General features: G+C 54.2%; 1 protein-coding gene across 1 annotated transcript in view; it reads right to left on the bottom strand.

Annotated features, from left to right (window-relative positions):
* Positions 6,322-13,600, bottom strand: part of LOC110430419 (skin secretory protein xP2-like) — a 49,156-nt gene continuing 41,877 nt past the window's right edge. The window contains exons 6-9 of the mRNA XM_021448094.1: positions 7,098-7,213; positions 6,670-6,737; positions 6,553-6,584; positions 6,322-6,328 (exon numbers count right to left, since the gene is read on the bottom strand). Coding sequence (XP_021303769.1) covers positions 6,322-6,328; positions 6,553-6,584; positions 6,670-6,737; positions 7,098-7,213 — 223 coding nt within the window. The remainder of the gene's footprint in view (positions 6,329-6,552; positions 6,585-6,669; positions 6,738-7,097; positions 7,214-13,600) is intronic.

Here is a 13,600-nt window from a genome sequence, read left to right as displayed (position 1 = left end):
CCTCACCGCCTCCCAGCAGGCGTCACCGTAGCCGCTCTCCCGACAACCGTCGAAAAGATTCACGGCGTGACGATGGTGGTCGGGACACTGACGGTCACCGCGAGCAGAACCGCAGACGCGGTCAAGAAGTAAACCAGCACAGGGATCTCCGGCACAACATCCCTCCCAAAGATGCCTAGGACCGCATCAACAAGCGAGCCACAGAGAGAGCGGTCCATGAAAACCTGCGCCGTATCGAGTATGATGCAATGCACGGCCCCCCGGGCCTAAGACAGTTCTCCTCACACCTCCGCCAGGTCGTGTGGCCCCGCAATTTTAAGCTCAAAAAACTTAAGAAATATGACGGCAAAGAAAATCCAGAGAACTGGATCACTCTCTATGAAATCGCCGTCCGATCAGCAGCGGGAGATGAACATGTCATGGCCAACTACTTCCCCGTAGTCCTCGACCAGGCTGGTCATCAGTGGCTTCTTGGCTTGCCCGAGGACTCCTTCGACTCTTGGGAAGAGCTACGCCAGGCTTTTATCGACAACTTCATCGCCACATGTGAGCAGCCTGGAAACAAGTATGACCTCGAAAGATAAGGGACAGGAAGAACGAACCTCTGCGCGATTACATCCGACGATTCTCGGATATGCGCCTTAAGATCCCGAAGATTTCCCACGACGAGGCCATCTCTGCCTTCATCAAGGGCCTACGCTTCCATGAAGCGCTGAGGAACAAGCTGTTGCGTAAACGGCCAACAACGGTGGCGGAACTCCTCGCCACAGCCAAAAATTATGCCGATGCCGACGACGCAGAAAAACTATTCCGAGACGATGCGAGAGGTCCCGACCAGCCTCCTCGACGAGATGACGGTCGTGGTCGCTACGACAACAGGAACCACCGCCGCCCTGACAACCGCGATTACAGAGAAGGTTGGGATCGGCGGCGCGACAACCGCGACGACGTCAGAGGAAAGCGCCCCCGCGACTACGACCACGAAGTAAATACGGTCAAGCGTCCCAACGGGCGGCGGGACTACCAAGAAGACTACAACAAAACATTGAAGGGACCATGCCAATTACATCCAAAGTCTAATCATACCATGGAAGAGTGCCGCGTCCTCAAAAGCATCTATACATGCGCGAGCCGCCCAGGACGACTCCGCCAAGAAAAACGGCAAGCGAGACGGGCACGACCACGAAGACGAGGATGAGGACCAGGACAGGGACCCCCGACACCAATGCGTTAGCCCCACTGACGTGGTGCACTCCATCTTCGGGGGCAAGGTCTCCATTGAATCTAAGCGAGAAAGAAAGCTATTAAAGAGAGCCTGCCTCAACATAGACAGCACGGACGGGCTGATCGCAGACCCAAAATTTCCCCCGTGGTCGCACAGGGAGATCTCGTTCAGCGGGAAAGACCAGTGGGCCGCTATCCCAGAGCTAGGTCGTTTCCCCCTGATCCTGGACCCTTGCATCAACAGCATCAGATTCGAGCACGTGCTCGTGGATGGGGGAAGCTCCATCGAAATCCTCTTCTGCAACAGCCTGCCCGCTCTCAAGATATCTCCTGCACAACTAAAAACTTACGATGCCCAATTCTGGGGGGTTTTGCCAGGTCAGAGTTCAGTGCCCCTCGGACAGATAACATTGCCTGTCCAATTCGGCACACCCGACCACTTTCGGACAGAGTTCATCAACTTCGTGGTCGCGGACTTCGACGGGACCTACCACGCTATACTGGGCCGACCATCGCTGACAAAGTTTATGGCAGTCCCACACGACTCATACCTGGTCCTTAAGATGCCTACGGAGAAGGGCGTCCTAACCGTCAGAGGCAATGTCTACACCGCGTACACCTGCGAAGATGAGAGCTTCAAGATCACCGAAGCAATCGACCTCTCAATCCGCATGGCAGAAACAACAACCCAAGCCGCGCAGCTGCCCCCCGACCAGCTCCGATTACCCGAGCAGGAGGCAGCCAGGAAGAATTCAAAATCCAAGGAGTACAAAGAAGTACAGCTGGTTGACGGCAGCCCCGAAAAGATGGCCCTCATCGGGGCCAATCTGGATCCAAAATAGGAAGACGCGCTCGTCAGGTTTCTAAGGGACAACGTGAGCGTTTTCGCATGGAAACCCGCAGACATGCCCGGCGTCCCACGAAACTTGATCGAGCACTCCTTAAATGTCTCGAAGACCGCAAGACCAATCAAGCAAAAGTTGCGATGCTTTGCTCGTGATAAAAAGTAGGCTATTAGGACAGAAATAACACGGCTTCTAGTAGCCGGATTCATAAAAGAAGTGTATCACCCCGATTGGCTCGCCAATCCGGTTCTTGTACGCAAAAAGAATAATGAATGGAGAATGTGCGTTGATTACACTGATCTCAATAAACACTGTCCTAAAGATCCTTTTGGTCTCCCTCGCATTGATGAGGTGGTCGACTCAACGACCGGGTGCGAACTCCTCTCTTTTCTAGATTGCTACTCTGGTTATCACCAGATCTCACTAAAGGAAGACGATCAGATAAAAACATCCTTCATTACTCCTTTTGGCGCGTACTGCTACACGACCATGTCCTTTGGACTCAAAAACGCCGGAGCCACTTATCAACGGGCCATCCAGCAGTGCCTCCACGACGAGATTCGTGATGACCTCGTCGAGGCCTATGTGGATGACGTGGTCGTAAAAACAAGGGATGCGAGCACCCTAATCGACAATTTAGACCAAACTTTCAAGGCGCTTAATAGGTACAAGTGGAAGCTTAACCCCGAAAAGTGCATCTTTGGTGTTCCTTCCGGTCTACTGCTCGGCAACGTTGTCAGTCGTGACGGCATACTACCAAATCCTTCCAAAGTAAAAGCAGTACTCGACATGCGGCCACCCAAGAATGTCAAGGATATTCAGAAGCTTACCGGATGTATGGCCGCCCTCAGTCGCTTCATCTCAAGACTAGGAGAAAAATGCCTCCCTTTCTTCAAACTCTTGAAAGCGTCGGAAAAATTTTCTTGGACAGAGGAAGCCGACGCCGCATTCACCCAGCTCAAGACTTTTCTCACTTCGCCACCTGTCCTTACAGCACCTCAGCCCGATGAAGACCTACTCCTTTACATTGCTGCAACCGACAGGGTTGTGTCCACAGCAATAGTGGTCGAGCGAGATGAACCAGGTCATGCCTATAAGGTCCAGAGACCCGTTTACTTCATAAGTGAGGTCTTAAACGAGTCCAAGGCCAGGTACCCACAAATACAGAAGCTCATATACGCCATTCTAATAACATCAAGAAAGCTGAAGCACTACTTCGACGGCCACCGAGTCTTGGGAACCACCAGCTTCCCTCTCGGGGACATTCTGCGCAATAAAGACGCCAACGGCAGAATCGTGAAATGGGCGATGGAATTATGCCCATTTTCCCTGGAGTTCCAGAGCCGCACCACAGTCAAGTCTCAGGCCCTGGTCGATTTCATTGCTGAATGGACGGATCTCAACGAGCCTCCCGTTCCCGATGTCTCCGACCACTGGTCAATGTTCTTTGACGGATCCTTGAACATCAACGGTGCTGGCACTGGGATACTGTTCGGATCACCTAACAAGGACAAACTGCGTTACGTTCTTAGGATCCTTTTTCCGGCGTCAAACAATGTCGCCGAATACGAAGCATGCCTGCACGGCATAAGGCTCGCCGTCGAGTTGGGTGTCAAACGCCTCTACGTCTATGGCGACTCTACCTTGGTTATCAACCAGCTCAACAAGGAGTGGGATGCAACCCACGAGAAGATGGATCTCTACTGCAAAGAAATTCGCAAATGGGAAACCAACTTCTACGGCATAGAGTACATCCACGTGGTCCGGGATAAGAACCAGGCAGCAGATGCGTTGTCGAAGTTAGGGTCGTCCCGGGCCCAGATCCCGCGGGGTATTTTCATCCAGGACATCCACGAGCCAAGCGTAAACCCCACCCTGGTTGAAAAGCAACCCACCGAGGCAATGCTCACAGACGATGCCACTCCGACAACCGGTGGTCGTGACTGGCGTACCCTGTTCATCAAGTATATATCGGATGGGACAGGCTTTCAGGACAAAACAGAGAACGAGCGCCTCATTCGACGGTCAAAGAACTACATCCTGGTCGACGGTAAACTCATGCGAAAAAACGCAAGCTCTGAAGTACTGCTCAAGTGCATAACCCAAGATGATGGTATCAAGCTCCTAGAAGACATACATGCTGGATCCTGCGGCAATCACGCCGCAACCAGAACGTTGGTCGGCAAAGCCTTTCGGGCAGGTTTTTATTGGCCAACCGCGGTCAACGACGCAGAAAAACTGGTTCGACACTGCGAGGGATGTCAGTTCTTCGCTAAGAGGACCCACGTACCCGCTCACGAAATTCAAACCATCCCGTCGTCCTGGCCCTTTGCTTGCTGGGGGCTTGACATGATCGGGCCATTTAAACCAGCTCCCGGCAACTTCAAGTTTGTTTTCGTGTTAATCGACAAGTTCTCCAAGTGGATCGAATACATGCCTCTGGTCAAGGCAACCTCCGAGAAGGCCGTGGAGTTCCTCAATCAAATCATACACAGATTCGGCATCCCGAACAGCATAATCACCGACCTGGGTACTCAGTTCACTGGCACCACATTTTGGGACTTCTACGATGACAGGGGCATAGTCATAAAATATGTGTCAGTGGCTCATCCACGGGCCAATGGTCAAGTCGAACGCGCGAACGGAATGATCATTGACGCCCTAAAGAAAAGGCTATACACCGAGAACGACAGAGCACCCGGTCGATGGATGAAGGAGTTACCGGCAGTGGTCTGGGGCCTCCGAACTCAGACCAGTCGGAACACAGGAGTGTCTCCCTACTTCATGGTTTACGGCTCCGAGGCAGTCCTGCCGTCCGACATAACCTTCGGATCTCCCAGGATTGAACAATTTGACCAGGCGACAGCCAACAACGCCAGAGAACTCGAAATAACTGCATGGAGGAAAAGCGTTTGAATTCTTGTCTCCGAACAGCAAAGTACCTCGCGACAGTCAGGCGATACCACAACAGGAACGTCAAGGACCGTTCCTTCGTGGTCAGCGATCTGGTACTTAGGTGGAGAACAAGCCAAGAGGGAATGCACAAGCTATCCACCCCCTGGGAAGGACCTTTCGTGGTCGCCGAAGTCACACGACCCACGTCCTACAGATTGGCATACCCAGACGGAACACGCGTGCCTAACTCTTGGCACATAGACAAACTACGACGATTTTATCCATAAGTTCTAGTAACTTTCGCTTGTAAATATCTTATAATTGTCAATAATAAAGTTTTCTATTTTTTGCCTATACTTTGTTGGATGCAGAACTCGGCAAAACTTCTGCAACGGAAGCTCTTGGCGACTACAAAGTCAAATACAGTGACACGTCACTCAGATAATTACACAGCGCTCAAAATAACAGTCATGACAAAAGCAAACTTTATTACAAACTTTACACACAAAGTTTACAATAAAATACCCTGACGGGCAGACGCTAGTCTATTCCTACAGACTACTCTATTGGCCTAACTACTCGGGCTGATCACCCGCCTGGCCCTGCTGCCCGGACGAAGGGGTCGGGGCCACCGGCGCCTGGCTGGTCAAGACCGCAGGCGTCGACCGCCCATCTCCCGCAATGGACGCGCCTGACAGCTCCCTGGCCGACCTGTCTGAACCCGGCTGGTCTGGGGGAGTGGCCGTTCCACAAAGATTGATGTCGCCGATCACCGTCGACGACAAGTCCAGCAGACCACCACGAAGCTCGTCCGCCTCCTGTGGGCCGACCTCCTTGGGATACCCCTTTTCCAGCCTGGTCAGGTCGACCAGGGGGTAGTGGGCGCGCACCATGCTAAGGACATGCGCGCCAGCAAACTCCCCGGCGTCCTTTACGAATTGCTGTAGCCAGTCCCACGCCCGTTGCGCCTTCTCCACTAGAGTCAACTTCGGCACGCGGGGCTGGCTCTCCGGGAGCTCGGGACTGATCAGATCCAGGACCGGGGATACTCCTTTCCAGATCTTACAACAATTAACCTTCCAGGAGTCCCGGTCCTTGACCAGCTCATCCAGGTGCTTCTTGGCATTCACCTTGAGCACTGCGATTCAAGCAGGGGGTTATTTTCGACATATCAAAAAACAAAGGGACGACAAACGGCAGATAACGAGGCGGCGCGCATTACCAGTTATCTCCCGGTCCTTCCGACCCAATTCCTCTCCTGCTCGGCGCCCGGACTCCAGCGCGCCGGCGAGCTCTTGGCTGAGCTGCTCTTTCTCCTGTCGGAGGCGCACCACCTCCTCCTCCAAGCCTACGTGAATCATAACCTGGTCAGTAAAGCAGGCTACACAGCTATAGAAAGCTGCTTGGAGCGCGTGACTAACCTTCTCGCTGCCGGTACTGGTCGGCCAAGCGACGAGTGAGCTCGAGATAACGCTCCTCCTAGGCATTCATCTCGGCCACCTTCTCCCCTACTTCCGACCGTAGCCGGTCCACCTCCGTGGTAAGGGCCTTGTTCTCGGCCACAATTCCTTCTATCTGGTCGAAGCACCTCTTCCGGTACTTCGCCGTTGTCATGACACCCTGCAAGAAGGTCACATGTCATCCCAGCAAGATAACAGCAAAACAAAAGGGGAAAAGAAATCAATCGGGGCAGAGAGTCACTTACCTTGACCTCATCTACAAGACGTTTGGCTGCACGCTCCACCCTCGCAGCCTCCCCCGTCTTCGCAAGCTCTTCATGACCAATAAAGTGGTCCCCGCGCTAGCGCCACACGTAGACTTGCTGGCGGCCATCACGGGGACGACCCTGGACCTCCCCCACGTCGTCGTCAGAGGCTTCCCGGGGCTCCTCATTCGCCGCGCTGTTCCCGGCTGCGGTCGAAGGCATTACGGGCCTCCGGCCTAGGCCAGGAGAGCTCGCGGGTGAAGAAGCCCCTGCTCGGGGCGGTGTCGGGCCCCTCCCTTCTTCGGCTGGAGTCGGGATTCGGTTGTCCTCCTGAGCAGCAGCGCTCGGGGGAGGGGTCCTCGAAGCCTCCTCGTTCCTCGGTGGAGTACTCGCCGCGGCACTCGCTGGGGCAGACTGCCCCTCTGTGCCTGCAGCAGCGGCCACCGCCGTAGGCTGATCCATGGCCTGCGGCGCGGCGTCGACGGCGGCAGGATCGGATGCCCCCTGGTCGGCGGCATGGTCGGGATTGACATCCGACGCCGCGCTAGAAGAACAAAGTACATCTTAAAAAAAACGCCAAAATACGTAAGTCGAACACTTACAGGTCCGATCGACGGTGGGTCGCGATGAACCTCCTCCTTGCCCGGCCGGTCGGCGCCTGCGCCCCCACCTCGACAACGCGCGGAGCAGGAGGATCGCTGGCCACCCGATCAGTAGTGGCCGGCGCACTATCTGGGCGGCTCCGAGGTCGTCGAACTAGCGACGGTGCGGCCTCCTCCTCGTCGTCGTCGTCAATGATTCGCACGAGCCGACGACGCTTCGGCGCTTGGCTGCTCTCCGCCGGCAACGTCGGTACCGGCAAAGGATCTGCCGCCAGTGGCCTTTTCCCCGCCACACTCTCCTCGGTGGTCGGGACGGGGCGGGCCTGGTCCTTCTCACTGCTGGTGTACCGATCACACCGTGCAGCATCCTCTACCAGCGGATCCTCCCTTGCGGGATCCTCAATCCCAGGCGCCAGTGACACATACACTGTGCACCTGTCTACATCTCCGATGTACAAAAAGAAATATAAACAAGTCAGCATCCAACGATATAACGAATACTAAGGAGTCAGTCAGTAAAGGACATTACCTTAGGGGCTGGTCGTCCCAGCTTGAAGGCTTGCACCCGATCGCTACCACGGATGAAGCCTCCGTCAGCAAAGTTGAACAATTCGTTCAACAACTGCTGCACCTCTTCCTTCTCCAGGACCTCAGGCCTCATCCTGGTCGGGTCCTGGCTCCCGACGTACTCGTACGCCGAGTGCACCCTCTTCTGGCAGGGCATCACTCGGCGGCAAACAAAGTTGCCGACCACCCCTAGCCCGTCCAAGCGCGACCAGTCGATCAGCTTCATCAGGTCTGCTACTTGTCCGTCAAATTCTGGGCAGTCGGTCCAACTGATCCTCTTCTCGGGGATGTACCCCACGTCACAGAACGTGGAGCTTCCCGGCTCCTCCCTGACATAGAACCATTTCTTATACCACTCGGTAAGAGAGGTATTCCAAGGGCAGTTCAGGTACCGGTTTTTCATCCCGTCCCGGAGATTGAGGTATACTCCACCTGCAATCTTGGAGCCTCCAACTGCTCCCTTCTTCCTTAAGCAGAAAAGATAACGAAAGAGATCGAAGTGCGGCTCTATGCCAACATAGGCCTCGCACAGATGGATAAAAGTGGAGATGAGGAGAATTGAGTTCGGGTGCAGATTGCAAATCCCGATCTCATAATACAAAAGAAGACCTTGAAGAAAAGGATGAACAAGAACCCCAAAGCCCCTCTTAATGAAATCTTCAAATACGACGATCTCACCGGCGCGGGGGTTGGGGTAGCTCTCTCCCTCCGGTGCCCTCCAGCCGCCGAGCTCCGGGCTATGCAGAAGCCCCATATCGACGAGGTCACCAAGAGATCTGGTGGTGCTGCGGGACTTCTTCCACTCCTTGGCCATCAGTTCGGCCCTCTTCTTGGAGTCGCTCTTCGCCATTGGAGGTGAGAAAGTGGGCTTGAGTTAGGAAGATGCAGGTGATTGAAGGAGGCAAGAGTGGAAGGCTTGAAGGCAATGGCAGAGTAAGCAGTACAGGCGGAACTGTCGGGCTCTTATAACCCGCAACTCCACCTATCCCACTTCCCGTATTCTCGGGATGTGGGCGGGTCATGCGGCGGATGCGGCGTTTCGTTTTTCAATGATTATAGACAATTAATGCGGCGGAGTTTTTGTACCAATTGATGGTTTCCTTTTCTCAAACCATGCAAAGGGTGGCTGCACAGTTTCCAGGCGCAACTTTTCACGCATCCATCTGACACCCCGTCAGGAGGTCTCGTCACGTCAACTTTAATAGGAAAGATCTGTTCAAAAATAAGAAGATAAATGTGGCAGAGAGTCAACAATCCAGGGACTGCACCGACCACCGAGCACTTGATGCTCAGGGACTGGTCGCCCAGTCTATCAGCTCGGAACTTCAAAGACTGCACGGACCACCGAGCACTCGATGCTCGGGGACTGGTCGCCCAGTCTATCAGCTCGGACCTTCAAAGACTGCATCGACCACCGAGCACTTGATACTCGGGGACTGGCCGCCTAGTTTATCGACTTGGAACTTCATGGACTGCACCGACCACCGAGCACTTGATGCTCGGGGACTGGTCGCCCAGTCTGTCAGCTCGGAACTTCAAAATATCACACCGACCACTGAGCGCTCGATGCTCGGGGACTGGTCGTACAGTATAGCAATGCAGAATTCTAAAGAGCGCACTTGGTGCTTGGGGACTGGTCGTCATACTATTGAACACCTGGGGACTGCTCGATCTGTCCATTTAATTGCCGACGATCTGGTAAATTTAGTTTTTTAGACCTTGCTACAAGGCTCAAACTTCGCCTTCCAGCAAGCTCGGGGACTACATCGGTACGATGCATCTGGCGATGCATCTCAGTTACAGAATTTCTTTGAGAACTTTTCTTTTGACCCTGGCACCACGTGTCTACGTCACCTACTACCAGGCTCGGGGACTAAGTGGGCACACTTCACCTTGCGGTGAATATGCTTGCTTTTTTGAGAATAATACCTTGCAAAAAAGTAAAGTGGGCACACTTCACCAGGAAAGAAATCTTTTTTAATTTAGAGCACCATGCATTCTTCGAACAACCTGCTTCTTCGATGTCAATGTTGATCAACTGTCTTTTGAGTTGGTCAAAGTACCGTTGCAACTATTTGGGCGACTCTCCTGCTTATTGAAGACGTCAAGCCTCACTGATCGAAGAAGCTCAAGACGGCGTGTTACATCACAATACATGGTGCTCGGGGACTAGCTGTGGGGGTATAAACCCCTATACCCTTACGGCTAGACTTGGGCTAGGAGGTTTGGCCCATTACGAGACGAGTTCAAGGCTTGATCCGACAGCTTGGAGTTTCGCGCAAGGAGACAAGATGTGGAGATCAAGCAGGATTCTAGTCGGTTAGAATAGGAATTGATATCAAATTATCCATGGCAATTGTAACCGACTAGGATTAGTTTCCGGATCTGTAACCCTGCCCTCCAGACTATATAAGGAGGGGCAAGGGACCCCCCTAGGACACATCATATTCTCTCGACACAAATCAATACAACCAGACGCAGTACGTAGGTATTACGCCAACTCGGCAGCTGAACTTGGATAAAAAGCTTGTCCGTGTCTTGCGTCACCATCGAGTTCGTAGTTTGCGCACCGTCTACCGATAAACTAATACTGTGGGTATACCCCAAGGTAGACTGCTGACTAGCTTTCGTCGACAGGACCCCCCTAGGACACATTATTCTCTCAGCACAAATCAATACAATCAGACGCGGGACGTAGGTATTACGCCCACACGGTGGCCGAACCTGGATAAAAAGCTTGTCCGTGTCTTGCGTCACCATCGAGTTCGTAGTTTGCGCACCGTCTACCGATAAACTACTACCGTCGGTATACCCCAAGGTAGACTGCCGACCAGCTTTTGTCGATAGTGGCGTGCCAGGTAGGGGGTGTGCGTACAGCTCTCCCGACGAACAAGATGGTCATCGTTCCAGCTTCCGCGGCCGTGCCCGAAGGCCTCACGCTCACCGTCGGCCAGATCACGTGGATGACCCGTGGCGCCGGCCTCACGACCACGACTTCGGAAGAAACCCAGATCCGATCTGGGACAACGGCGGCATCGGCTCCGACCACCCTGACACCGAGCACTCGACCACCGCTTCCTCGCTACGAGGGAAAGAAGGTCGACGACTCGGACCTCTTCCGAGCCCTTGATCGCGCCGATCTCAAGCTTCTCGAAGCTTCCCGACTAGTAGATGGGATCTCGCGCCAGTCTGATCAAGCCGTGCCAACGGATTTTTTCAGCTCCTACCGGCCAACTCGTGTCATCACACACGAACGGCTGGATACGTCTCTAATGATAACCTCCACCCTCTCAGGACGGACCGTCGAACTCAAGGCTGATCCAGATCAAGGTTCCCCTTACGGGCTGAACAACTCAGCCGTTGACTATTCGCGGCACGTCCAATCCCTTTTCAACAGGGCAGGTTGGTCGCCAAAACGGAGCGGTCAGCCAGCCCGTCACTACGTCAACATGGTAACGATCCGAGAACTATGGGATGGCCAGGCCTCCAGCACAAACTCTAGCACTGGATCTGTTCCCACCGAAGTTATAAACTCCGAGGACGAAAACTACGACCTGGATTTTCCACCGTATCCTCCAGGTTTCTCTCGGTTCACGGTCTTTCCACCCCGGCGAGGAGACCTCGTCTTCAACGTTAGTGGCGATGAACCGGCCGTCCATGGAGAGACCGACAAGCAGAGGCAGCTCCGCGAGCAGCGCAATGCTGACCGCGCCCGACGATGCGTGGATGAGAAACGACAACTTCCGCCGCACAACCTCAGCGACGCTTTCGACGTGGTCGGGGATCAACAAGTCTAACAAACGCCAAGCGCTAACGTGGCCGTCGCTATGGCAAACTTAGACCGACTCCCTGATACTCCCGAGTGCCAGGGCGTCCGATCCAGCGTACGTGCGCATCTGATTGCCGCGATGGGACAGACAGCCACCTTGCTCAAAAGAGTCCAAGCTATCTCCTACGCGGATGTCTCCACCAATCACACTCATCGCAGCCAAACCTCACCACAACCAGCGAGCGCCACCATAGCCGCTCCCCCAATAATCGCCGGAGGGGTTCACGACGCGATAACGGTGGTCGGGACGCCGGCGGCTACCGCGAGCAGAATCGTGGCCGCGGCCAGGAAGTGAACCAGGATAGGGATTTACGACACAACATCCCTCCCAAGGACGCCTAGGACCGCATCAACAGGCGCGCCACGGAAAGAGCAGCGCACGAAAACCTGCGTCGCATTGAGTACGACGCCACGCACGGTCCCCCCGGCCTGAGACAATTTTCCTCACACCTCCGCTAGGTCGTGTGGCCCCGAAACTTCAAGCTCGAGAAACTCAAAAAATACGACAGCAAGGAGAACCCAGAAAACTGGATCACTCTCTATGAGATCGCAGTTCGTTCAGTAGCAGGTGATGAGCACGTCATGGCCAACTACTTCCCGGTCGTCCTCGACCAGGCCGGTCATCAATGGCTCCTGGGCCTGCCCGAGGACTCTTTCGACTCTTGGGAAGAACTCCGCCAAGCGTTTATCGACAACTTCATCGCTACCTGCGAGTAGCCCGGGAACAAGTACGACCTCGAGAGGATAAGAGACAGGAAAAACAAGCCTCTGCGCGACTACATCCGACGATTCTCGGATATGCGCCTTAAAATCCCAAAAACTTCCCACGACGAGGCCATATCTGCTTTCATTAAAGGGCTACGCTTCCACGAAGCACTGAGGAACAAGATACTACGCAAAAGGCCAACGACGATGGCCGAACTCCTTGCCACGGCTAAAAATTATGCCGACGCCGATGATGCAGAAAAGCTCATCCAGGACGATGCAAGAGGTCCCGACCAGCTTCCTCACCGAGACAACACTCGTGGTCGTTTCAACAACAGGAACCATCGTCGCCCCGACAACCGCGACCACAGAGAAGGTTGGGATAGGCGGCGTGACAATCATGACGACTTTAGAGGCAAGCGTCCTCGTGACCACGACCACGAGGTGAATACGGTCAAGCGTCCCAATGGGCGGCGAGACTACCAGGAAGACTACAACAAGACATTGAAGGGACCATGCCAACTACATCCAAAGTCCAACCACACGATGGAGGAGTGTCGCGTCCTCAAAAACATCTATACGCGGCGGGCTGCTCAAGAGGACCCCGCCAAGAAAAATGGGAAACAGGACGAGCGCGATCACGAAGACGAGGATGAGGACCAGGATAGGGACCCACGACACCAGTATGTCAGTCCCACCAACGTGGTCCACTCTATCTTCGGGGGCAAGGTCTCCATCGAGTCTAAGCGAGAAAGAAAACACTTAAAGGGAGCCTGCCTCAACATAGACAGCACGGACGGCCTGATCGCCGATCCAAAATTCCCTCCCTGGTCGCACAGGGAGATCTCCTTCAGCAGGAAGGATCATTGGGCCGCCATCCCAGAGCCAGGACGTTTCCCTCTAATACTGGATCCTTGCATCAACGGCATCAGATTCGAACGCGTGCTCGTCAATGGGGGAAGCTCCATTGGCATCCTCTTTCGCAATAGCTTGCCTGCTCTCAAGATAACCCCGGCACAGCTAAAGCCCTATGACGCTCAATTCTAGGGAGTCCTGCCAGGTCAAAGTTCAGTACCCCTCGGACAGATAACGCTGCCTGTCCAGTTTGGAACATCCGACCACTTTCGAACAGAGTTCGTCAACTTTGTGGTCGCCGACTTCGATGGAACTTACCACGCAATACTGGGCCGACCATCGCTGACAAAGTTCATGGCAGTTCCACATTACT

Source organism: Sorghum bicolor, chromosome 9 (genome assembly GCF_000003195.3).
Source record: "Sorghum bicolor cultivar BTx623 chromosome 9, Sorghum_bicolor_NCBIv3, whole genome shotgun sequence".
Classification (NCBI taxonomy): Eukaryota; Viridiplantae; Streptophyta; class Magnoliopsida; order Poales; family Poaceae; genus Sorghum; species Sorghum bicolor.
This window is presented reverse-complemented; position numbering and strand designations above follow the sequence as displayed.